Source organism: Amphibalanus amphitrite, unplaced genomic scaffold (assembly GCF_019059575.1).
Source record: "Amphibalanus amphitrite isolate SeventyFive unplaced genomic scaffold, NRLGWU_Aamphi_draft 000789F_arrow, whole genome shotgun sequence".
Taxonomy (NCBI): Eukaryota; Metazoa; Arthropoda; class Thecostraca; order Balanomorpha; family Balanidae; genus Amphibalanus; species Amphibalanus amphitrite.
The window spans coordinates 184081-211334 of NW_024882283.1; the positions used below are offsets into that span (position 1 = coordinate 184081).

Here is a 27254-nt window from a genome sequence, read left to right on the forward strand (position 1 = left end):
TGTCCTACCCCATCAATTTATTCACCATTCAACACCAGTTCCATAGCCTATGGACACTGAGCACTCCGAGCGCTTCAAAGATTCATCAAGGATGAGTTTTCCTACGCAAAACGAAGCCTGTGTAACCACTATCTTCTTCAAACTTCGAATAATACGTTGGGTAAGCAACCAGATCCACAAGACAGCCAAGTGCGAACACTATTGTAGGTGGCGCTGCATGTGTATCAAGTGGCGCCACCATCGGTCAGGGACACAGGCCGGTACGTTGGCGAGTACCACGCAGCTCTGGCCCTCCAGACAGGTAAGGTCAGCACAGCTGATCATCTTCGCTCCCGAGTGGGCTCCCTCAGTTTCCGGATCCGAGACATGCCCTGCTGGTGAGACAAAGCCCGCATGAGAATCAGCTCGCACCTCCGTCGGAAAGCTCGAGTGCCCGTTACCGCCGATCGGACCATCCACACCGCCGTGTGTCGCATCACCGGTACTCTTCTTTCTCGGTCCTGTTTTCCCCGTTTCCAGCTCATTTATGTTGTCTTTTATGACAAATTCAGCTGAGCCGCCATCAACTAACCCAGGAGGGATGCCTCCTCGGCCTTCAGCCTCCTCTCTATATCGGTCATCTGTGTCCCTGGTTGATGGGGACGGATAGCCAGTCAAGGTACGATCTCCCTCCTCCGCCTCACCACCACCACCTAGTTCCTCATTTCCCCCACAGGTGGCAGCACCGTCGACCACCCGGCACGTCTGCTGCGGTCCGCACTGGATCTCCGACGGACAGGAGGCAGGCTGACAGGAGGGCACGATGTCGCGCGTGTTACACACCTGCCCCGGACGGCAGCCGGTCAGCTCACAGCTCGCAGGCAGGCAGGTCGGGCCCCAGTAGGTGGTAATACAGACCTCCGTGTCACCACACTGCACACCGCCGCACGTACACGATGGTCCGGACGCGGTCAGCTCGCATGTTGCATCGAAGTCGCATTCAATGTCACTGCAGGTTTTCGGGATGCAGGTGGGAGAGCCGTCCTCATGTTGACATTTTTTGCTTGGGGAACACTCAATGTCGTCACAGGTTTTTGCAACACATGCCACGATCCCTCCATCGGTTTCGCATTTCTCATTGGCTTCACATTCAATATCCTCACATGTTTTGATATTGCACGTAGGAACGCCGACCTCAATGTCACATTTCTCGTGTGGTTGACACTCTATATCTGTACAGCTCAAATTATGACACCCAGGAACCCCATCAATGACCTGACATTTCTCCAGGTCATCGCAGTCGAAGTCATAGCAGGTCAGCGGGCGGCACTCGGGCACGACCGTGGTCAAGTCACAGGCCTCGTTTTCCCCACAGCCCGTATCCTCGCAGGATCTCGGTAGGCACCGCAGTCCGTCGTAAGTCTGCTGACAATGCTCGCTCTCGTCACAGACGACATCCTCACAGGTCTTGGTCTGACATGTTGGCACTCCTTCGTTAAATTTGCAGACTTCCTCGTCGCCACAACTGATGTCGGCACAAGTGAGTCGTCGGCAGACGGGTCCAGATTCAGTCAGCTCGCATTTCTCCCTGGCTTGGCATTGAACGTCTTCACACGTCTTCTTCACACACACGGGTAAGCCTCCGTCCATCTGGCAATGCTCATTTGTTTCACAGTTCATGTCACCACAAGTGAGGCTTCGGCAGACGGGATACGACTCTTTAATCTCACACTTTTCATTCTCTTCACATTTAATGTCGTTACATGTTTTTGTTTTACATATGGGTCCTGATTCTTCAACCTCGCATTTCTCTGTTGGTTTGCAATCCATATCGTCACACGTTCTGGCCTCACATACAGGTCCATTCTCCCTTATCTGACACTTTTCCGCCGTCCCACACTCCTTCTCCTCACAGGTCATTCTCTCACACACATACCGCGTGCGACAGGGCGGCAGGTACCCGTCCAGCTCCGGCGGTGCGTTCTCACAGTCTGAGGTAGCCACACACCGGTGTCCGTCAGGGCAGTTCAGCTCGTCACAGGAGCTGACTGTGTGACAGACGGGCTGCTGTAGCGGCGGGATGTACCGATCGGACGCTGACTCGTCTGTCTCCAGTCGACACTGCTCGCCCCGTCCGCAGCGGACCGACTCGCAGGAAGGAGTTGGTACACAGACTGTCCGCGGCTCGCACGGAGGGAGGTAGGTGTCGGGGGTCGGTAGAGAAGAGGGGTCGGCCGGCGGGTCAGCGCCGCAGTCCACCAGCAGTCGACACTCCTCCCCAGGGCCGCAGGTCTCGGCGCCACATGCTGAAGAGGGCAGAGACGGGTGTGGCCGCGTCAGGTTATCAGTCTGAGTTATACAGAGTGAGGGGTGCAGTCAGAATGACAAGCTGTCAACAATAGACTGCTAACAAAAGCGTATGAAACCTTTCGAGATACAATTGAAAAACTGGAGCCAAACAACATCTGACAGTGAAAACGAACAATACAAGCTAGGAGCTGAAAGTAGGCACTAAGCGGCAACCTCTTCGCGGCTCTACTCACTTGTTGGCAGACCGAGAGTCGCGCCCCGGCCAGCTTTAGCCGCCAGTAGCGCCACCAGCAGCAGAAGCGGCGTCATGGCACCTGGCCTGACACAGCAGCCTCTGAGCTTCCTTATTCTGCCGCTGCTTATATCCCCGGCCGGCGAAGGTCCACGCCATTTTTACCAGATTGTCCGCTGAGGTCACGTGATTCGGCAGCTGCTCACGACGTCGAGTTATGTGACCGGAGACGAAGGAACCTTGGAAAGGCGAGGTATGGGGAGGACGGCGAGAACCGTGACGCCTTTGCAACACTGTGACAATGTCGACGATTACCACTTTTCCCTCATTCCCCACTTCCGCTCCCCTGTCTATCTCTTTCCTCCTCTATTTTCTCTCTTTCTCTTTCCATCATCTCATCATCATGTATTTCGGACATCTCTTCCGTCATCTTCCATCTCTTTCTCTCTTTCCATCAATTTAGGAAGATGATACCTTTGTCCTTTATCTCTCTTTTTAACTCTCTACGTTTAGCTCTCTTTTTGTCTACACCAGACGAGACTGAACAGTTCCGTAGCGCCCAATATAATTACCGCGATCCCGTATTTATCACTGTCCCCGTCTGCCCTCCGTGATATCCCTGCAGCGGCGCCGTGAAGGTTACCGTGGCCACCCACCAATTTACCACCCGTCGGCGTGCTAATGCTCACTGCGCCTGGTGGTCATTTTTACCACGCGTCTGGGGTAAAAATACGTCTCAGAGCGCACCCGACGCCTCGCGCGGTAATTCAAAGGCTGAGTTTTACCGCAGCGTTCACGCAAACCACCTCTCCGGTCTTGTTTGCTTCCCAGAAGCGCATACAAATACTAAATAGAACGACCGATATAAGTTGTATAAACACTGTGCAATTATACATCAGACACTGGCAGTCAAAATCCAGCGATCATGATAGGCTTATTGTGACGACATAGTTCCGACTCCAGCAAGGATTGTCCACCTTGTAAAATGAAACAACGCAAAGCAATATTATTTAGCATGTCCGGTTAAATGTTGCAACGTTTAGCAATTCCGTTTAAAAGCAGTTTGGAATTATACAAGGGTTTCGCATCGCATCGAATATTCGCGCCTATAAACAATACAAGACTAGCTCATAGCGGCCAGTAACGCTAATGTTACTTGATGACACTTATAGGCGCAGGAAATGTCCAGTGCGAAAATTGAGTCAACATGGCACGGTAAACTTGATGGTCTGGATAAGCTTGTTCAAAATCGAGCGATAGCAAGCCTTCTCGATCGAAGAGCATTGAAAATAAAACAGCACTGATACATAATACAACGTGAAACAGTCGATTGTCGAGATCCCAATCTACGATATCAATTTCATTTGTTCTTCAGGTCCCCGCTAAATATATATAACACGGCAATGAATATATCACGGTTTACGACTTAATATGACGCATACTGTGAAATAAAGCTAATACAAATCAGAACAAATGATAAATATGGCACAACACGCACACACCTCTATCAACACACAAACAAACACGATAAATAATACTTTGATCAATGGCGGGACTGGCCGGCCTCAAACCCAGCGCTGCGCTCATAGACACCGGAGACTATATGGACCACGCAGGCGCGCTATTCACATATCACCGTCTGCCGCAGGGTCCAGTAATAACACTATCGTGCGTGACAGACCATCCCACCGAGCAATCGGAGCAGTCGACTAGCATGGCCAGTAGATACCTAAGGGAGCGTAAATATTGGCCCCCGTTCATGGAATCAAATATCATGTAAACGGAACAGCACCCATCGTGAGTATCAACTAGCGATACTATACTCAATCCTCGGCTAACTACACTCCACACGTGAGCTAAAACGTCATGATCATTGATCAAGTATTATCCCTGCCGCACCCCAGTAGGAGCACGGGGACAGCATTCTATCATTGTCGACCACTATATCACCACTGACACTGAGCAGTTGAACGACCCCGTCCCTTCTATCACTTTTCAGCTGGTACGGTGAGTCTCGCGGGCACAGTCTGCGTCTCTCAGACCGAGTTCTTGGCAATAGCAGACAGCTAGTCAAAGCCACGCCGGCAATAACCGACCCTACCGTCACCCACGCTTTATCTACGTGGCAGGAGAGCTTCGGCAGTGGCTCCACATCGCCCCGAAACAGTGGCGAGCCACACCGCGAGCGACGGTAGGAGTCCCTCTCGGCTACACAGGGGCGGTAGGAGTCCCTCTCAGCTACACAGGGGCGGTAGGAGTCCCTCTCGGCCACACAGCAACGGCAAGCCGCCCGCGTCGACAGGCGACTGGAAGAGCTAGAACTTGGTGTAGGCCTCATGGGTGTTGCCCGTCCCCGAGGTAGAGGAGCTGATGGGCAGCTCAGAGGCATCCGGCCGGGAACTGCGGAGAGGAGATGGCGACACGGTCAGCCAGCAAGTATAAATGGACCAGCAAAGTAACACAAGGCCAAGGCGGTGAAAATCCTGATAGTGATTCTCATTTGTAATCAACACCAAGGTCCTACGACAGGAGCACTCTAGAAGTAAAATTTCCAGCCAGTTCTCTCCTAAAAAAGAGAACCCTCGCGGGGATGGGGTCCCAGCACCATTCCAGAGAGCCGCGACAGTCACTGGCTGGTCAGTTCAGTGTGTTGTGGGTGGGAGGGGGAGTCGGGCTCGGCAGCGGGACACTCACCTAGCTAATGAGCTCCGTTGGAGTCAACAGCGGCGGACCGCCGTCTATTGCCGAGTACGGACTGCTGTCGCTGCAAGAAGCGTCCCCTCAGCACGGCACGGAACGGCACAGTACGGCACTGAACGATACAGCACGGTACGGCACGGTACGGTACGTTACGACACAGTTGTAACATGGTAGAGCTTTGTGTGCAGCAAGCGGACGGCGAACAAGACGGTGGAACGGCCGAGAGCCAAGTACTAAGGAGAGCAAGACAACAGCACAATGTATGGGACATCCACGAGACTGCTATATTTTACAATGTCCTCGAAGCACCTTTGTCGAGGAAAGCGCGTGTTGAGATCAAGTGCAAGACTTTTCCAAATTCAGCTTAAATAAAACTGAATGAAAAAACGAGCGAGACATCCGTTGAAAGCCCCCACATGACTTGCCATTGTGTCAAGTCGGTAGCATCCGATGCACGACAGTATGAGACAAATTGCCCACTGAGCTACACCACAGGTACGCCAGTAAAGGCACGCCCGGTACATCACGGTACAAACGGTACTTACCGGTAGAGACAGTAGTGCTGGCATATGAAGAGAATGTCGAACAGCACAGAGAACAGGCCCAGACCGAACTTGGTCGGGTTGCCGAATATCGACGACCAGTCGTCTGTCGAAGGTAAGCATGTACGGTTAGACGGCGTAGGAAGAGCAGTGAATGAGGATCAGACACAGTGGAAAGAGGGGAAAGGTTACGTTGAATCGATGGAGAAAGTATAGTCAACTACAGAATGATGTTTCACTCCTCAGAAGCTACCAGTTGACCGGAGCGCTAAGTTGTGCCGTTTATCACGCAATTAAGCGTGTCGATTGTGAGCATTGGGACAAAGCTATAATTTGTGAACTCAGCCCGTGTGATGCGGCACAGCCTACCACTCCAGGCAAATAATTGCCTGTGAAAAGTGGAACATCATTATGTAGTCGACTATACATGTGTAGTCTCAGGTCAAACCCTGGATAGCTGAACGCAAGCCCAAAGTGACAGTTGTGCTTCAAAGGTTGGTATGCCTTGTTTCAAGCCTCCGGGCTCATGACCTGGGAGGACCCATGCCGTTAGCAGTACGTACTGTAGTTGTAGGCATCGATGAACATCTGCAGAATGCTGAGCGAGCCGCCGGTGAAGTCGAGCAGCACGTTACCGATCGCCCAGCCCTCTGTGCTGCGGCGCTGGTAGTTGTGGTACGCCTGTCGACCGACAGATGGCAGGCCAGGTCAGCTATTGAATGACCCGTCCAGTGCAGCCGCAGATAGAAAGACGACAAGATAGGTTTTATCTAAAGCTAAGTGCGTAGTAACGGCTGTTAACACAGGCCTCAGTAGCTAAGGTAAACTTCCAAATTATGAACAAGCCCAGTAACGTGCGACACGAAAATGAGAAGAAAAACGGCGAGGAAAAACAAAACAAAACCACGGCTGCATTCCGACCCTCCCTATATGAAAGTACCACAACAATCACTGACAATAATCTGTCTGTTCATCTGACCTGCGGCACATATTTGACGATGGTGATGGCCAGCTTGACGTAGGAGAAGACGTAGAGGAACCAGAGCCAGTTGACCACGCCGCAGCCGGCCACGATGGCCGTGATGATGATGACCAGCGCGAAGACGACCAGCAGGCCGCGAGCCGCCAGCGAGACTGTCTGGCCACCGCGCTGGGGACGGGGAGAGGCAGGGGGAGGGGAGGTCAGTCGGGGAGGGAGGAAACGCGGCACGACTAAGGCACGTTAGAGCGGATGAGTCAATAGTCACACTAGTAAACACCCAAACCCTGGAATAGGACTTCTTTCAAAAACGATGCAGTAACTGCAGTAGTGAGGTCTGCAGTCCAGCAAACCTCTACTGAAGCAGCCGATCCCTTGTTAGTTATTTTTAGGAACATAGGACCCTCCTTCAGTATACTCAAGGAAAATGGGCTGGTCGGCCGAACTCACCTCATAGATGAAGCACTGCAGTACGGTGACGATGCAGGCGAACAGCGCGTGCAGCGCAAACACAACGTCATTGACCGCCACCGGGACCAGGCCGTAGGGGTGGTCGGCAAAGTACATGTCCTGCGGGACGGAGGCCAGGGTCACCAACCACGGTTATCACAGCGTGCTGGGGACCTCACACAGAGCTCATAGCGGACAGCGGTTGCACCTTAAGGTCTCGGACTGCAGAACTAAGCAGAATACAAACAGTAGTTGCAAAGACTGGATGAAGCCATTAGTTTATAATAAATCACGACATGGGTAGGGTAGGCGAATATATTCGCAGATTTAAATCACAGCTCACCGAATTGTCATAAACTTTACCAATCAAGGTCAAACATTACGCCGACAATAGCCCCTCTCGATTCCTCTCCACCAGCCGTGCCGGGTAGGTAGTGGCCACTGACCTGAATGGCGACTGAGAAGTACAGCCCGCAGTTGAACACCGAATAGAATGTAAACCCGACCAGGTTCAGCGCCAGAAAGTCAAAGTTCAGGCCGACCACGCTGCAAGCAGAACGAGTGGGAGGGTTACGATGTCAGAACATTGCAAAACGGAGTGGCATGACTTCGTATGATATTAACAGGCAAAAAAAAAAAAAAACCGGCCTGAACTTATCGGGCATTACCCACTCGCTAGTTGGTTTGATCATCGTACAAAATAGCATAATCCATGTTGTAAAAGATGGCTATCAACAGCATACATATTACATACTACAAACATTTGACAAAGCGATCATTTTATCAACGGGAAGATACAACTTAGTTCTAGACAAAATTACCAGTCGAGCAAGGGCTAGGTTCCCCACTAGGATCGTGGCCCCATCACGCATGTGATTCGTCACCCGTCTCCTTGCGCCCGATAGTCAGGTAAGCGCGCGGCCACCCACCTTTTTCGTCTGTAGTTGGTGTATATCTGCGGGTAGAACGACACCGTCCAGGCGGCGAAATAGACCCAGCCCACCACCGAGCTGAACGTGTCCAGACCGAACGTCTCCAGCACGTTGACGCGCACGTAGACATCAGACGCACTGCCGGGGGAGAGGGACATTGTAATGCATGAACATCATTAGGGTGTAAGCGGACTGTCGCACATTTTGGCCGGGAGGTAAACAGATTGTCCTTACTGGCAATAGGGTTGAATGACGATAAAGGGGGACGAAGCTAAAAAGACCCACTTTACTAGGTTTCAAGGCTAAAAGCAAAGCTATGAAACGTGTTTAAAAATTATCTGCTTTAACAGCTGGGGCATTCCACGATAGATCGTACCACTTTTTTCCAATTTGACACCCTCATCTCTCGGAGTTTGACGAGAATTGGTCTCAGGGGTAATCAGGGGCTCTGAATCCACCTGTAACAATTTCGGGCTTATCAGATAAGTATTTTTGAGCTATGGTGTATAACATTTTTTGGATCTTGCTTTGCAGCGCTAAGTTTGGCGGGCTGTAACTCTAAGACGGATTATTCAAATGCCAAATGTTATATAACATTGAACTTGCAATGAAACAGAGATTAATATGTATTTTTGAAATTTCGAAAAATACGCTATTTTTGATATGTGACATATCGAGTTTTCTTTCATTTGTATTTTTTGGACTTTGGGACAATTTTTTTAATTTTTATTTCTTTAAAAAAATATTTGGCTCATTGTTAAGAAGTATGCAAAAAACTAGGAAGGTGTTCTTTCTATAAATGTATTTATTTTACGTCACGATAACGGTTTCGAATAGTGATTTCGGGAGGGGAGCTTACATATGGCGTGGTAAAGCTGCCTAGTGACATGACGGGTTACTAAAATTTCAATTTAAGTCTGAGTCATCTGAAAAAAAGTGAAAAGAGGGTTCATCCAACCCTCTTTCCTATAAGCGCGAGGGTGAAAAAGGCTGTTTGGTTCTGACATTGTTTTGGACGCCAATGACCATAGCTGTCCGAGATTAAAGTTACAGGACGCATACATGGTGTCCTCCAGAGGTCTCACAACTTGTATATCTGGGAATTTTTCAAGGTTACATGAGGTCAGGTCGGTCACGTGACATCACTGTTATAAATCAATGGGGAAATATAAAACTGTTATTTTGGCGCCGAGAATGATCTAAAACTATCCCACGTACATGGTATCGTGATTTCATGCACTCCTTGCAAAGTCCAATGCTTTACTTTTGCATTGTTAACCTTGCGTGACGTCATTTATGACGTCACTAGGGTCGTACGAGTTTTTCGTCAATAACTCCCGATCAAATGGAGCTAGAGAGTCGGGAAAGCCACCAATGGACTCGGGAAGACCTTTCGAATCGAATGATATGCCATATGATACCCTTTGCCCAGCTTCGTGACCTGAGGGGCTCTGACCTGACCTTGACCACCCGAGGTCAACTACTTAAGTTGACCTCACCCTAGCAAAAAGTATACCATTCCATGCACCTGAGCTAGGCGAACACAATGATGCCAAAATCGTGGCTCTGCGGCCATTTTTTGCGAAGTTATTTACTAAAAACCGAACCCGTAACTTCAGTCACGTGACCTGACCTCAGACGCTACCGGTTAACCTGAGACCTTAAAATCGGGTACCAATTGCTGCAACTTGTAACGGCACACACGCTCGTTTTTTCCGCGAGGCTCTAGCTCTATTAGAAGCGAAACGGCGTGCTGGGGTCGTATCAACCCCTCCGAAACCCATTTTGTTTGCGGGAAAATGAGGAACTTATAGAAAGAACACCTTTCTAATTTTTTGCATGTCGATTTGCAATGACATGAAGTTTATTTTGAAAAAAATAAAAATGTGAAAAATTTTGGTCCCAAAAGTCATTAGAGGCAAATGAAAAAAGATTAAGGTTTTTGCTCAACAATGAAATTTTTTCTTTGGAATTTTTAAATAGTAATATTAATTTTTGATTCATCGCAAGCTTACTGTTTACTTTTTGTTGGTTGCTTAACCCGTTCTTGAGTTATAGGCCATCAAACTCACCGTTACATACCGAAGTTAAAAAAATGTAATGCAATATAACTCAAAAAGTTTGGATCTGAGAAGTTTTGCCAGGCGTCTTTGGGGCCTATGATTACCCCTAGGACCGATTTTCATTAAAATCTGAGAGATGAGGGTGACGGGCCTGGTACGATCTATCGTGGAATGCCCCAGCTGTTAGATAATTTATTGCCGAAGCCTTTCTATGCAAGATGTCGGAATTCCTTGTTTTAAGAAAAAAAGTCGTATTCGTTTGATTATTTCAGTGCTAAAGTCGCGAAGCCTTCTTTGGTCAAATTTGCTCATTGTATTGTGCGGCGGAATGTTTGTTATGAAACAGTCCCATTCCAGTTACCAACCTGACGTTCGACACAGAGTCACGCCATCCCGGTCCTAGCGTGCAAGTAAACAATGCGCGCCCGGTTCTGTTTTATTAGCGAGACTTGACAAAACTAAATCGCGGGCATTTGGACCAAGCTTGGATAAATTCATAGTTTTAGCCGCTAGGCATATCTAGAACATCAGAAGACGTACATAACTGTGATAATTGTAATTTGGTGTAGGAAAATATGCAAATTATAGATACCATATCGCCCGGTAGATTTGATGCAACGAGTGGCGACTTAGCAGATGACTACTTTATCAACCGAGTCTGATCATGATGCCACTACCCCTCAAGTGTACCCGTACTGTATGTAACCCGCTGTCAGCACATGTTAGCGCAATCCATCCCACCGTCCCTGAGCACATCCGCCAGTGCGCGAATGACGGACACAGGTGCGGAATGAGGGGGAGGGGGGGGGGGTCACGGTGGTCGGTCACGGTGTCACGTGATGACCCGCCCAGTGCCGAGTCATTGGGTGGAGTGCGCCGCTACTGCGCGGGGGGGGGGGAGCAGGTAGTTCAGTGGGGGGGGGGGGGGCACTTGACTCGCAATCTGCGGGCAGTCCTGACAGCGATATCACGGAGCGATCTAACGGGCGGGGAGAGTGAGAGATACCGCCAGAGGTCGAGAATATACCCGAGAGGGGACGGGGGCCACGCGCGGGAGAGCTGAGCAGATACCAACGACCAGACAGGAGCAGTTTATGGAGACCAAGCGATTCAAACGGAAAGATAGGGCGACTATTTTACGGGGTGTATGCGTAAGAACTGATATGTTTGTCACGAGGATTACGGAGAATATTTGCTTCTTCACGTTCTCATGCCTTTTATAACTTTTGTGAGACGCTGAATCATGCCGTAAAAGCGTATTGTGTGTAAGTACTAGGTAGTAGTCGTTAAACAACCCAGACAAAAAAGGTACACCGATGACCTGAGAGGTCGGCCGAGACCACTGACCTAATAGTTGAGCTGGCGTGCCCCAGTCCTAAGCACAGGACCACTGTCCTGACATGGCGTTCCTTCTGTGCGACACTGATACCTACTAACGCGGACAGCACGGCGATAGCCTGGGTCGGTCAGCCCGCGACAAGGGCGCAGCTCTTATATTTGGCAGTGGAGCATTACCAACTTGTCATTGCAATGGCTGCTGACCAGCCTGAACTGAACCTTGGGCAATGACATGTTGACAGTGGCCATGTGGTGACCTGTAGTGACCTACCTGAACTGGTCTTCGGGCAGTGACGCGCTGACCGTTCGGAGACCTGCAGTGACCTGCACTGACTGGGCAGTGACCTGCAGTGACCGGGCAGTGACCCACCTGAGCTGGTCCTCGGGCCGTGACATGTTGGCCGTGCTCTGGCCAACAGTGACATGTTAGCAGTGACGTGCAGTGACCTCCCGTGACCCACCTGAACTGGTCCTCGGGCAGTGACGTGTTGGCAGTGACCGTGCAGTGTCCCCGGTGAAGCGGCTCCAGCCGCACCGTGATGGTCTCTGTACTGTTGGCGGCTATCTGTAGGGGCGCCAGCTCCCCCAGGACGGACTCGTCGCTCCGATGAAAGGTCAGCGTGAGTTCCTCCGGCACCGGCGCGCTGGCGGTCGGGGGAGGTCAGGTTAGGTCAGATCCTCCAGCGTACAGCTGAGGTCAGGGAACGGTGACAAGCAGATAGCTACATGAATTATGATGCTCCAAAGTAGCTGACGAAAAGACAGATCACTCAGATATCAACGCTCGAAACTCCATTATTCCGCTCAGTACTCACTCGAAGAAAACATGAAACAAGCCATTTTTGCTGATCTCCAGCCGAATATCGTGCCCGTTGGTGTATGCCCGGGGGACGGCATCACTGGCAGCGGGCCCAAACAGCGCTGCAACAGACCGGGAGGGAACGGGTCAGTCAGGGTCGGGTTAGCGGTGGGTCAGAGATAGGGCACGGGTAGGCACCGTCCAAAGTCAGACGGGAGTGTAGCAAGTAAATATGACGAAGACTCGATAGGATAGCGTACAGAAGACCGAACGAATGGTCGTGATAAAGTGACATTGTTTGTTACTGCATTTAATAAAAGATTGTGCTTTCTTTCTTTTTAAAGACAGTCACATAAAGAAAACTAATTACATATACATAATAGAGAAATGTCGTGGTAGTCTGGGATGAGTAATATGTGCAAAGCGCCACAGCATGCTATGTGGCAGTCCAGTGTAGTTTCATAACAAAACAACCACTCCCTCACCACCGCCGTCAAAGGAAAACAAGCGCAGGATCAGAAAATGAATGAAAGTTAATGCCGCCAAACCAGATAGAAACAGCTCCTTGGTCGTGTGATAAGACGCTAAATCAGTAAACTGTGTCTTATAAGCGAAGCAGCAGACAGAAAATAACGTGTCCGTCCTTGTGGGGCGTTCCACGACAAATCGACAAATAAAAAATTAAATTTGCACCCTCATATTTTATTTTTCGTTGAAAACTGGTGTAAGGGGTTGTAATGGCCGGGGAAGCCAGCTGTGGCAAGGATTTTTTTCTTCGAATGCCGCGTTCCCACTACGACCGTTCAACATCGTAAAGTAAAATAACGGGAGAAAACCGGCAAGATCGGCAAAATCACAGCATGCATTTTTACGATCTCTGCCGGTGGTGGTGGGAACCGGGTTTTTGACACGTGTTTTCGGGTGGAGGCATTTGTAAGGTTTTGTAAGTTTGCTCCCCATGTTGGTTGGTTGGTGAGGTCGCCAAAAAGTTGAACAGTGTTCAACTTTTTGAACGTTCTTGAAGGTTTGTGGTTTGTGTTTGTGAAGGTATATTAAATGACACTAATAAGCATTTTTAGGCAGTGCATAGAGCAGGATGCCCTTTTTGGGAAGTTTCTTGATATTCAAAGTAAGAAGACAAGCAGCAAGGCATGAAAGGTGGTGCATTTTTGCGGATGAAAGCTACATAGCTCTAATTATATACATAGATGTAGGCGAGCGCATAAGTGGCGATGAATAACTTAACTTTTCGGCAGGTTTACCGTAGGTCTAGTGCAATGTATTCATTTATCTACCATCAGGGCCTGGAAATAAGAATCCTACAAATAATGTCATGCCACTGCAAATGCTGCGCAAATAACAAACGTTTATTTACATCATCTAACAGTGATACCTGATACATAGCCGCAGCAGCACTTGCTCTTGTGAAACTAAAGGCAGAATTTCCGACAATCGTGGCCACCGGCGTCGTCGCTCACTTATGACCTCAAGCGGCCGGCCACTCCTCGTTCAACATACGCAGCTTCCACCGTCGGATCGTCACTGAGGGCCTTATTCGAGGCTCAAACAATCACAGTGTCTTCTGGATCAAGGCCATCTGGACCGCGCCATATGATTGGGACGACCACATGCGAAGCATGCGATTGTCATTGGGCTGTCTGGTCCTTCTTATGCACATCGCATGCGACTCTTGAGCGAATGATCCTCGCTATGTCAGAACAGGTGCGACTTGCACTTCATCTCCCTCTTTTCGTAGCACCGCTCCGGAACTCAGAATCTCGGAGATAGATAAAGTAGCCATCCGGTTGCGCGCCAGCTACCAAGAGTTGCATCGTAGATTCAGGTAGACAGGCCTGGGTCTCAAACACTTAGGCCAAGCTCTTCTCTGGAAGACCGCTGCATTGTGATGCCACGCCACACTGCAGAGTCAGACAAACGTCGACAGTTGCCACCATCTGCTGTGAACCGTTGTGCTCGAATGCACTCGCTTATCTTCATTGAGCACACGGTGTCAGTTTCCTTGCTTAACTCATAACTTCATAAGTGTTTCTCGTCTGTTCGGTTGAGGATATGTCTTCAGGTGGACCAAATGGTGCCTCGTAAATCCGTTTTCAGGACGCACACCTGATGTTTTTGGTCCACAATGAATTGCCACAATAATTGTCTTCATACAATTCTAGCATCGCCTGACGAGATGGCGTGGTCACATGACGATGGTGACATGAGCTGTGACACTGCTGTAAGCTGAATGCCGGCTCCGTATACTTGTACTCGTATACCTAAATCGCTGAACCTGTGTCGGCAAATTCAGTTGCATTGCAGCCTGCTTCAACTTGCTAAGTGTTTTAACGAGGATTGAAATAATAAACTGTTAAGAAATCATCGGAACTTGCAGTTTATCGGTTACAGCTTCCCGAAGGTATTCACAGCAACACCACAATGAGTTATATCAACTGCACACATTTTCTCTTCAAAAGTCAATAAATTGTCGTTATCACAGATGTGAATGCTTTTCGCTGGCATTGGTGATATATTTTCCCATGCTCGCTTGCTTTTAACACGCTAATAAATTTAAAAGGTTTTCTAATTTTATCATTCATTCAGTTGCATGGGATCTTTTACCACGTCAACTACCTATAGGTACTCTGAACTTTTTTTTTTACAATAGCTTATTGTGCCGATCCCTCCTTCATCATCGCTCCTCTCAATTGGCTTTGTCCAAGCCGATTGAAGATGTCTCACGATGTTTCCCCATCTTGCCCCGTATACCAGATCTAGGGAAGTGTTCAACTTTTTTAGAAAAGTCTCTAGATCAACGATCTCGTCCGTTTGCTCCCGTTCTTGCAATTTACGATGTTGAACGGTCGTAGTGGGAACGCGGCCTAACGGTTTCCGAGATATAGCCTCGGGCAATTCCTGGAGTTTACGCTGCAACCCTATGTTTGGCGGCTTATAACTCAGAAACTATTGGTTTTCTATGATAAAACCTTTATATGGTTCAACTCACAATCAACCAACAAATATTTTGGCTATCTCATATTTTCAATTTTTGAAAATTTTGATCACGTGACCTTTTGACCTACTTTTCGAAGAGTGACCTCGATATTTTCCCCACTGAAAGTTAAAATTTTGTCTGATGACGATTAAAGCCTTATCAATTGTTATTCATATGCGATAATAAAAAAAGTGGTTTTCGCCCTGCGTTGACCTCAGGTCAGGTCATTTTTATGACCTGTCCATTATTACGAGCGGGAGCGTCAGCGAGATCTCGAGAACAAAGCAAGATAGCGACAAGCGGTAAACGGTACAGGGTACACACGGATAAGGTCTGAAATTTTTACTGAGGTCATTTTCAGGTCAGATCAAAGATGACGTCACAGGAGCAAAAAGGAAGTCAAAATAGTGGCACTACATACATATGAAGTTTTTCTCGAATAACTTTCAAGGTATCCCAGCTAGGAACAAACTAATAGCACCATCGTGATCCTCTCGTCGATCCGCATCGAAACATATGCATGTTGACCTCGAAAGGTCGAAAGGTAAAAAGTTGACCTTATGTCACGTGACCTAAGGTCAACTTTTGACCTTTCGACCTTTCGAGGTCAACATACATATGTTTCGATGCGGATCGACGAGAGGATCACGATGGTGCTATTAGTTTGTTCCTAGCTGGGATATCTTTAAAGTTATTCGAGAAAAACCTCATATATATGTAAAGTGCCGCTATTTTGACTTCCTTTTTGCTCCTATGACGTCATCTTTGACCTGACCTGAAAATGACCTCAGTAAAAATTATAGACCTTATCCGTGTGTACCCTGTACCGTTTACCGCTTGTCGCTATCTTGCTTTATTCTCGAGATCTCGCTGTCGCTCCCGCTCGTAATAATGGACAGGTCATAAAAATGACCTGACCTGAGGTCAACGCAGGGCGATAACCACTTTTTTTATTTTCGCATATGAATGACAATTGATAAGGCTTTAATCGTCATCAGACAAATTTGCAACTTTCAGTGGGGAAAATATCAAGGTCACTCTTCGAAAAATAGGACAAAAGGTCACGTGATCAAAATTTTCAAAAATTGAAAATCCGAGATAGCCAAAATGTTTGTTGGTTGATTGTGAGTTGAACCATATAAAGTTTTTATCATAGAGAACCAATAGTTTCTGAGTTATAAGCCGCCAAACATAGGGTTGCAGCGTAAATTCCAGGAATTGCCCGAGGCTATATCTCGGAAACCGTTGTTTGAAGAAAAAAATCCTTGCCACAGCTGGCTTCCCCGCCCATCGCAACCCATTAGACCAATTTTAAGCAAAAAATAAAATATGAGGGTGCAGGGCACTTGTCGATTTGTCGTGGAACGCCCCTTGTGGGGAATAAAAAAAACAGAGGGCAAGGCCGACGCCAGTCTGGGATTAAGTCCTTCCGTAAAAAGAGGGAACGAGACACGTAATTTGACGGTCAGCTCGCATCCAAAGCGCAAAGTAGTCAAATATTTATCACATAATTGAACTGAAGCGTAATTTAGCTTCATTACAGCCCCTAGTTATCTCAAGTAAACATTTAAAGGTAGTGTGCCACCTTTGAAAGATTTCCCATTTTATTTTTCCTAGGATAAGAAGCTTCTGTTTTTACCTAATATCGCAAAAAAAAATCAAAAATGGGCCTGGAATAGTGCCTTTTTCGCCTAAAAGTTTATCGGTTTTTAGATATGTATAACAACTGTAGTGGGCTCACCTGCAAACAGGCGTCGGCAACAATCGCGAATGCGGCGCACATGTGACAATAAGCAAAGGTCATTATAGTGTTACGACCATACGACGTACGGGAATGAGTTATCAGCTGTCTAATCGTAGACAACACAATGTCGAGCCTTAAACTGTAAGCCTGTATTGGTATTGTTTCTTTTATTTGGCTGTCGAACATTATTTATGGTTTGAAATATGATTTTATGTAAAATAATTGATATGAAAAAGCCGTCTCATAAGTTATGACCCCATTTCACCACACGCAAGTGGCAGAAACACGGACGTATAATTAAACTGGACCCGCAACCACCTCCATTCAGGTGAAGCCGACAAGGCGCCATTTTACGTTGCCAAAAACCCGTGCTCTGAAAGGTCATCGAACCATTACAATTGGAATTGCGTCTAAACGGATGATCGGATCGAGATGCTGGTGGTACCGTTCGATGGGTAATGCTTTGAGGCAGGTGATGATGCATGTCACAGGTCATTCAGTGTCACGTGGCGCGTGCCACGTGCCGACAAAGTCGGGAAGGGTAAAAACCTTTAAGCGACGCTCCAAATTAAACGGTGGACGGCACAGGTGCCAAATTCACAGGTCACATGTCCCGGTGTTTGACCATTACCATATGGTATGCTCGGCAGCAGGGGGTGCGGAATGCACGCGCCAGGGGCGAAAAACATGTTTTGAGGATGCATCCTCCGATTCCGGAAAACCTTGACCTAGGCACACCAAATTTGGCACACTGATACTACTGGCCGAGCGCTTTAAGGCGCTGTGCAAATAGATGTGCTGGGGTACACGGTGCACGTGCTGTGCACGTGCAAACCTTTTGATGTTGCACTCTGTGTCACTATACGGGCAGAGCGGGTAGCGCGAGCAAGCTCAAAGTGCCAAATTTACACAGGCCACCCAGAATGCATTCCAGCATAGTTATTGAGCATATCTATCTCCTGGTGGACCCCAAAGGTGCGCTCTGCACGTGCAAAAAACTATCCGCGCCGAGCGGTGGGGATGCTTGGACACCCCATGTAGGTTTATGTAAATATCTTAAAAACGGCGTTGTGGAGCGCCACCGTTTTTAGCACACCCTTTCATGAATCTTTTTCACACATGCTGCATAACTTTCAGACCCAGGTCACTCAAGATTAGGTCACCAGGTTACGTCCAAGTGGCATTACCTTAGGAAAAGTTATAATGCCCGTTATAGCTACACAGTACACAGACTGAACAATCGGTCTAAAACGTTGGCCTATGGTCGATGGTCGATAGTCGATGGTCGATGGCCACCTATGGTCGATGATGGCAACAACAACGTTCGTCGGTCCCCCTGGTCGGCTCACCATTTAGGTGCTGATCCATTTGAAAATGGGAGATGATATCACTTTTGCCTACTCCAGTAGGTACCCATCACCCTCACGTGAGGCAAAGGACACAAAACATAGACGAGCGGTGTCGCCTGAAGTTCGTTATGTGCTGGTAATAGCTTGTAAGTACCACAGTTTGATAAACAAATCACCAATTATCTCAAAGCAAGAATTTTGAGAGTAACCGCAGATTGTTTGATACGGTCTTTAAAACGGCAAACAAACCATTTCTTTTGTCTAATTCGGGCTCCAAAACTTTTAGCTACCCAGCAACGCAAATTTACGCTACCATCGCCCGATAGCGCAGCATAGGCATCTTTGTTTCCACGCTGTTTGCGCCTGTAGTGATACTGTACCGCAATAACCATTATCTTCATCTTTCACCCATAGATGGCAGTAGCAGAGCGCCTGCATCTATGCTGTGCCGCAGTGCTTTTACAATACGAACTGAGCATTGAGCAAGCGCGGTGTAATACGATTATGTGGTGGCCTGGACCGGTGACCGCGGCCAAGAAGAAATGGCTCTAACTTGACTGAGTAGCGGTAAATCAGCATCTGATATTAAGTTATTATTACGAGACCATGTTTGACCGGAATCGTGATTCGGCGTACGTCGGCGCGCACTAACAGCGCGTTTGCTGTCTTTTCGTGGTTTCAAGCGTTCAAACATGTGATATGATGTTGGTCACATGCAATATGGTGGCCGGTGGGTGTCAAGGTCACGTGAAAATTAGGTCAAGGTCACTGACCTTTACTGACCTTGGTTCACCTTTTCGAGTTTTACACGTTTCTAGGACAGTTTTTGGAGCTGATTTCGAATTTAGCATTCAGTTTAACATTTAAGAAGTTATAGTTTTAGTGCCTTCGTAACATGTTACGACGCCATCATTGGTGGTTGACACCTACTATGGATAAGCTACTTTAATATGGATAATTGATACTTTACTATGGATAATTGATACTTTACGCATACCTATATGGTGCTCTTAGTAATCGCCGCCAACGTTTTAGACCGATTGTTCAGTCTGTGTAGCTATGACGGGCATTATAACTTTTCCTAAGGTAATGCCACTTGGACGTAACCTGGTGACCTAACCTTGAGTGACCTGGGTCTGAAAGTTATGCAGAATGTGTGAAAAAGATTCATGAAAGGGTGTGCTAAAAACGGTGGCGCTCCACAACGCCGTTTTTGAGATATTTACATAAACCTACATGGGGTGTCCAAGCATCCCCACCGCCCGGCGCGGATAGTTTTTTGCACGTGCAGAGCGCACCTTTGGGGTCCACCAGGAGATAGATATGCTCAATAACTATGCTGGAATGCATTCTGGGTGGCCTGTGTAAATTTGGCACTTTGAGCTTGCTCGCGCTACCCGCTCTGCCCGTATATGTGACACAGAGTGCAACATCAAAAGGTTTGCACGTGCACAGCACGTGCACCGTGTACCCCAGCACATCTATTTGCACAGCGCCTTAAAGCGCTCGGCCAGTAGTGTCAGTGTGCCAAATTTGGTGTGCCTAGGTCAAGGTTTTCCGGAATCGGAGGATGCATCCTCAAAACATGTTTTTCGCCCCTGGCGCGTGCATTCCGCACCCCCTGCTGCCGAGCATACTATATGGTAATGGTCAAACACCGGGACATGTGACCTGTGAATTTGGCACCTGTGCCGTCCACCGTTTAATTTGGAGCGTCGCTTAAAGGTTTTTGCCCTTCCCGACTTTGTCGGCACGTGGCACGCGCCACGTGACACTGAATGACCTGTGTCATGCATCATCACCTGCCTCAAAGCATTACCCATCGAACGGTACCACCAGCATCTCGATCCGATCATCCGTTTAGACGCAATTCCAATTGTAATGGTTCGATGACCTTCCAGAGCACGGGTTTTTGGCAACGTAAAATGGCGCCTTGTCGGCTTCACTATCTTCCATAGGAGGTCCATTGGGATCGTCAGTCCAGTTTATTTATACGTCCGTGGGCAGAAATGACAATGATCAGCTGACGCATTTTTCTTGGCCGAAGTCAGAGCGCGCAGCCCGACGCACCACCACCGCACCACAAAGTATGAGCAGAAGCCGCGCCCAAAGCCAGGGCCCCGGTAACGTGAGGTAGCCGAGTCGGGGCAGCGTGCGCTGACCCAAGCCGGGGCCGCAGCTTTGGGCGCGGTCTACCGCATCCCCGCGGGCAGCCCCGGGCTATCACATGACACCGGGAGGACGCGCGGCTCCGGCTTGGGTCAGCGCACGCTGCCCTGACTCGGCTACCTCACGTTACCGGGGCCCTGGCTTTGGGCGCGGTCTACCGCACCACCTAACAGGCGTGTTCGAAACCGCAGGAGCTGATGATGAACGGGTTTATCGAAACTTGATTGGATGAGCATATCGGTAATAGCGATTTCAGTGTGTGCATTTATTGTTCATAGTGGTGTGAAATGTGGTTGGGGTACGACCGACAACCCGTCGGGGCGAATTTCGCACTGGGGTACTCAAAATTTGAAGAATTTAAGACGTTTCCATGAGTTTTGAAGGTATGGATAAGTTCTAAAAATCCGGTTCTCCTTATCTGGGCCATTAACTCCATACGGTCCAGGAAAGCTGGCACACTACCTTTAACCCGCGCACCGACGGGGGGGGGGCGGATATCCGCCCCCCTGAGGTTTTTCGCGAATAGCGGGAAAACCGCGGCGCGTAGCGCCGCGAAATTTGGTATGACTATAACCTCATCAATTTTACACATGGTGTGCAAGTTTGAACTTCCTACCTTTTAAGGTCAGGTCACCAGGTCACTTTGAATGACCCAACCTCAAGTCACTTTTTTGCAACTTTGTCACCGTGCCACAGCTACAATAGATGTCGAAGGCCTTTGAAAGTCGCAGGATATTATTAGGTCATTAGTAGCTACAATTTGTATATCTCGGAATTTTGATATCGGTGACCTAAGGTCAGGTCAATTTCGCGACCTCCCCATTATAAGTCAATGGGGGAAAATCAACTCCCTGTTTTTACCACTAAAACGGGTCGGAATGGCCCCATATACCATACATGACTTCATATACGATCAACCTTCACTACCTTGAGGTCTGTTTTGCTGTTGGGCAGCTGTGAGGTCATGTGACGTCATCAAAGGTCACTAAAGGTTTTTGGCCAATAACTCCGTACAGGAACAAGATACAGACGTGTGGATGGTCTCATTGTGTTCAGCTCGTCAAGACGCATCGAATGATATACATGATGACCTCGAGGTCACGTGACCTGAGGTCAACCTTTGACCTTGACCTTTCGAGGTCAACATATATCATTCGATGCGGATTGACGAGAGGATCACGATGATGCCCTTAGTTTGTTCCTATCTTGACTAATTCGAAAGTTATTCGAGAAAAACTCTCTCCATATCTAGCGCCGCCATTTTGACTTTTTCGACCCCTGTGACGTCATCTTTGACCTGACCTGAAAATGACCTGAGTAAAAATTGTAGATCTTGGCCGTGCGTATCCGATGCCGTTTACCGCTTGTCGCTATCTTGCTTCGTTCTCGAGATCTCAGGGGGGGCGGTCATCCGCCCCCCCCCCGTCGGTGCGAAGTTGGCGCAGACCCCCGTCGGTGCGCGGGTTAAAGCACTCGTTTTCTCACGAAGTCGATAAAGTTAATCACCATGGAATGTCTACCTTACTATAAAATAACCAAACCATAAATCGGGGTCGGAGATTCAACTGTTGAACAGCTGAAACGGAAGTGGATCTGGCATGCATCAAAGCGCTACCAGCCTGGAATGCTCCAGCGTGTTCAGGGACCCGAAACCACACCCCGGTGAGCATTATAAGCATAATGTGACACTCGTACGTGCAAGTGAGATGAAATAACGCAGACAGGTGAGCAAGCGTGTGACTTTTCACAGCGGACGAAAAGACACGCTCAGTTTTTTTCTTCTCAGTCCGATTGCTGCGTCCAGTTTTGTTTTGTCTCGCTCTTTTAATGTCCCGCCGCAGTTTGCGACAGGACGCAATACGCGTCAAGACAAATGGCGCCAGGAAGAGGTAGTTGGCAAGTGAAACGGGCGGCGTCACTGCCAGCGATATCAGCCGTATATGACGCGCAGTCTGCACAGACACAGGGTCATGCCGTCCCCTGACAGAGATCCCTGCGCAATGTCACCTCACTCGAACCACCATAAGCCCAGCTGGGTGGTGGTGTGGCGTAAGGCACGGGAGCGGCAAGCCCAGATTCATGTGCTGGCTCTGAAAGCCACTCAAATATTTAGTCTGTGATTCGCTTACTTTGAACCTTTTAACCGGAGCTTGAGCCTTAAATGAAAACATTCATATTTCATGAGTCTGGTCCTCTTGAGCTCACCCATAGGTGACTAGCCTAGGCTCGGTCTGATTTTACGCTACACATACGGAACACCGGTTCTAATTGACGAACGTCGACAGGACGGGAAGGACTAAGGAGAGACTGCCTGAGCGATGATCAATTTCAAAAGCAACACCAAAGCCACCACCACCACCTTTACTGTCGCACCACCACCACCACCACCACCACCACCCCAAAATTGGACACCGTCGCTGGCACCGCTGCTGCGGCCGCCGGCGCCTGCGGTAGGTTAGGTAAGCCAGCAGAGCACCACCTTAGCGTTAGGACCCGCCAGGGGGCGTGTGGGGTCAGAGTGGGTACCTTGGCGGAGCTGGCTCCAGTGGCCGTCAGCACACAGAGACAGAATCAGCAGCCCTGAAACTTGGTGCGCGCTACGTCACTGAACGCCATCTAACGTCGTGCGGACCCACAGACACCCAGTCATTTGCTGGCGGGTCAGGTCAGTTCACCACAAACAGCCGCAAACGGCCACGGAGGCGAGACAATAGCATAACCAGCGCCGAAACATACCACTTTAGACCTTGTTTACAGTTTAAATCGCAGAGAAAACGATATGGGCCGCTCCTTTGCACAGCTTAGAATTGGGCTTTAAACAAAGTTGGCAGATTTTCTGCTACTGATCACCACGACCCTTCATTCAAGGCCTTGAATTTTATCAGCAGTTGGCTAAATAGCATGTGATGGAAATTATGACTGTTGGCACTGGCAAGTTAAAACAAAGCAAATTAATCCCAAACCCCACTACCAGCATGGCTAGAATGTGACATGTAAAGCACACAAAGAGAAAGCTCCAGAAGAACGACGTATGCTAACAGCGGCAGAAAGGTTGAGAAAAGACGAATATCTGACGGACAAAGACAGTGCAACGGACAAAACCACTACACCCGAAAAGTAACATCTAGTAACGGACAAACCCAGTCTGCCAGCCGGCGGACTATGTAGCCGTGTTCGGCCAACTCACCTGCCAGGCAGACGGTGAGAAGCAGCACCTCTCTGGGCCGGATCCGCATGGTGGTCTGTGCGCGCTACCTGCGGGATCTCACAGCGCAGGGTGCCAGAGCTGGAACGGGGCGAGACCACGGTCATCTAAACAGTCCCGCGGTGAACTGGAGTTGATGGTGCATTTAGAAAGAGGCCAGAGAGGCTGAACTTGATTTGATAACTAATAAAAATAAAAAAGATCTGAGAGAAAAGCATATAAACGATAATCTGCTACCGCGAAGAAAACAAAAAGACGGCGCTTCGACATCAATTTTAAAAAGAAAAGAGCACAGAAACAGTGCAAAAAAATGAACAAGACGGCCGTGGATGGGATCGGTCTTGGAGAAAACATTCAACAATAATTAGGAGCGTGGCAAAATGATTGGAAAGCCCTCAGCAGAAAAACAAGGGCTGAATACCAAGTCAATCACATAAGACTGGGTTGGTTATTTTTTATATCAGGGACTACATGGTTATGTCATCCGTCACGTGGCCAAATCCCAGGGCGGGTGGTGCGGGACAGGGTTCGATACGGCGATCGTGGGGCGGGGGCGATGCGATAGAGTTGGGTCGGGGAGACAGGCTTGGATTAGTGAGATGACGATAATCAGTGGGCTGCGGGGTAGGGTCATTGCGTCATGATTACTTATTAGGGGTATAGTAGGGGTATATGTGTTTTATATGTGTATTTTATGCGTCCTGTGTTTTATGCAACGTATGACTTCATCTATAATTGGGTTGCAACGACCCGTTGATGATTATGAAAATAAACTAAACTAAACTTAACTAAAATTAGGTCGGTGTGACAGCCGGTCTCTGACAGGGCAGGTCGGTGCCGACCAGAACCGGTCTCGTTGCACAGCGATGTAAAAAGAGGCCTTCAGCACGATAAATATGAACGCTTATATTGGCCAGTGGCAAAACCATGCTCGATCATCTCATGTACGTCGCACATGCTGCAGTAAATTTGTTGCCTACGCAGCAACATAAATTCGAACGAGCTGCAGTAATTTTATTATATAGTAATTTGCCGGGCTGATGCGGGCGAGGTCGTCCCGCTCGGCATTGGTGATAAACCGCGCAGCGAGTGTCACTAGCACACTTGTACTGGCACCTGTACTTGAGGCAACATATCGACTGATAATTGAGCGACCGCGTGTATCAACAAAAAGGAGCCTTGAGCTGCTCTTCATCTAGCAGATAGTTGTGGCAAAGCAGCAATGACACAAGGACACCTGAGCAACCTTGTGGAAACACACAGTTTTAACAAAACGTCTAGGACTAGACTAGACTAGTGAAGACTAGCCAGACTAGGTACGCAGTCTAAAGATGTGCTGGTAATGGCGGTCGAAATAGAGACTGCTACTTAAATTGGAAGATGGAGTGTCTTTTTGATGCATCCTGATCCAATTTCAAAAGGACATCCTAAATCATGTGCCTACATCAAATGGATTCGGTTGATAGTCTGGCGCAGATATCATACGTATCACGTAAAAGCATCGTCATCCGACGAGCATCGTGACGTGAGACGGTGACGCCTCGCTCTGGCGCGCTCCGTGTACCCGGCGCTGGGACCGAGCTGCAGAACGGCGACAGTGCCACCCTAGCACTGGCACGGATGGGCACTTTGTGCAGTCCGGCGCCGGAGAACGACACTCCGTGAGCGAACTCGTCAGGGCGTACGGCGATGCCTCTGGCGATGGCCACAAGTAACGAGTTTTATGGTGACAACCTCCAGATGGTTACACTAAATGGCTACTTATTCTCTTTAACTACCATTATCAAGTATTAGCTATCTAAATGAGCATTACAAATCATCGTTCGACAAGTTTGTTAGGTAATGCTAAATACCTAACAGAGTTCCGAGGCGGAAAATGACGAGCTTTGGTATGCACGTAACGTAAAAACACGTAAAAATCGCACACGAAACGTCCAGCTTTGATTACAACCATGAAGGAACGTCATACAGACAAATGCAACGCTATAAAGTTTTGTACAAATGGTGCATTGCATAGCTGACCTTTCGGGCCTTACTGACGAGCATGCTGCAAACAACACGTCTAATCAATAGGGTAGACCGGGGCAAGTCGCCCCGCCGAGGTAAAACGCCTCACCAATGTTTCTCGGAACTGGCAAGGTTCTGGGGAAACATCCTCTCTTCTATAAAACGTGCACTATACGATCATTATATGAGCAGACTGGAAAGAAATTGTGATGACTCTTTAGGGAGATATAGCCAGAAATGTGTTTTTGGAGTGATTTTTATGTTTTGTTGTCAGATTATGCATCATGGCGTTCTTTTATCGTCCACCTCAGGCTAACGACTTTTATGTATTTTAAACAACTATTGTCTAACGCTTATAATGCCGGGTTGGTTCGTGTTAGATTATGTCTTCCTGGAGTGCAAGGCGTTGTTCTCTGACCGAACTACGTGCTGGGGTAAAACGCCCCAGTAGGTCGCGGGGCAAAAAGCCCCATGGGGCGTTTTACCTCATGTGTTGTTCGGACTACCCACTTCCTAATGTTCGGTAGCTGGCGAACGATATGTTTCTATGCATTTATATGTATTTTTCTCAGCAACTGGATGGCAAAGGAAGTATTTTGTTAACATTTGCATTGTGATAATTTATTATTTGGCCTTATGAGGCAGGTGAAAAACCTGCTCATACAATTATGTCGTAGCTGAACACCTGATAGGATGGAAGGTGCTAACTTCAGTGCCGTGCCTCCCAAGGTCTAACGGACCTCTCATATAAGATTTAGTCAACTAGCATGTTTAATCTTTAATCTAGAGTATGGGGCTTCTTGCCCCAGGCCGTGGGGCGTTTTGCCCTGGGGTTGGGGCAAAACGCCCTATTTGCAGTTGCTTCACAAATCACTTCTTAGCTGGGAGTCCGATCATAAGTGAATGAATCTGAGGGGTGGAATTTAAAGTAAAATGTCCAAAGAACGCATCGAGCACAAATTTGCCCTTTCAGGTGATGTGGGAAAAAAGTTATGTAGCAAAATAAATTATCTGGGGCGTCTTGCCCCAGGCTACCCTACAGCTAAGCCTTACTAAGGTCTACATAGAGCACGTCTTATAAAGGCAGCAGAGACGCACTACAAATAAACAGCATGTCTTAGACAGGCCGTTAGGTGATGACGGTCCATAGACGCACACTGACGGACTGAACAATAACCTTGCACAGGCTGTTAGCTGACCGACCGCAGAGCCACGCTGCAGGGACAGGGTATCCCGACGCCTCACCAGCCCCGGCACTCCACGGTACACCAGTAAGTGCGACACACTGGCACGCGGGCGCTGCACTAAATACTGAACCAAACGACCGTGGTGCCTGACTACATTGGGGCTACCGAGCGACCACCCATCGACAACCGAGGCCGGACACAGCGCCTCTGGCGGACGCGCCGTGAACTAGCTTCCGGTGCCTGTGCGAGCTTCGTGAAAAGCGCTCTCGAGTCT

General features: G+C 48.5%; 1 protein-coding gene across 13 annotated transcripts in view; it reads right to left on the reverse strand.

Annotated features, from left to right (window-relative positions):
- Nucleotides 1–3372: 3372 nt before the first annotated feature.
- Nucleotides 3373–27254, reverse strand: part of LOC122366171 (cystinosin homolog) — a 34729-nt gene continuing 10847 nt past the window's right edge. For 2 of the 13 annotated variants that reach the window (XM_043338088.1, XM_043338089.1), the window contains exons 3-14: nucleotides 23769–23867; nucleotides 23108–23167; nucleotides 12341–12446; nucleotides 11987–12169; nucleotides 8122–8262; nucleotides 7639–7738; nucleotides 7193–7312; nucleotides 6743–6913; nucleotides 6327–6444; nucleotides 5767–5869; nucleotides 5216–5285; nucleotides 3373–4921 (exon numbers count right to left, since the gene is read on the reverse strand). In XM_043338088.1, the coding sequence (XP_043194023.1) occupies nucleotides 5216–5285; nucleotides 5767–5869; nucleotides 6327–6444; nucleotides 6743–6913; nucleotides 7193–7312; nucleotides 7639–7738; nucleotides 8122–8262; nucleotides 11987–12169; nucleotides 12341–12446; nucleotides 23108–23167; nucleotides 23769–23817 (1221 nt within the window). In that variant the 5' untranslated portion in view covers nucleotides 23818–23867 and the 3' untranslated portion in view covers nucleotides 3373–4921. Of the gene's footprint in view, nucleotides 4922–5215; nucleotides 5334–5766; nucleotides 5870–6326; nucleotides 6445–6742; nucleotides 6914–7192; nucleotides 7313–7638; nucleotides 7739–8121; nucleotides 8263–11986; nucleotides 12170–12340; nucleotides 12447–23107; nucleotides 23168–23768; nucleotides 24118–26970; nucleotides 27169–27254 lie in introns of those variants that run through there. The other 11 variants (XM_043338084.1, XM_043338086.1, XM_043338092.1 and 8 more) reach the window with 9 other exon arrangements.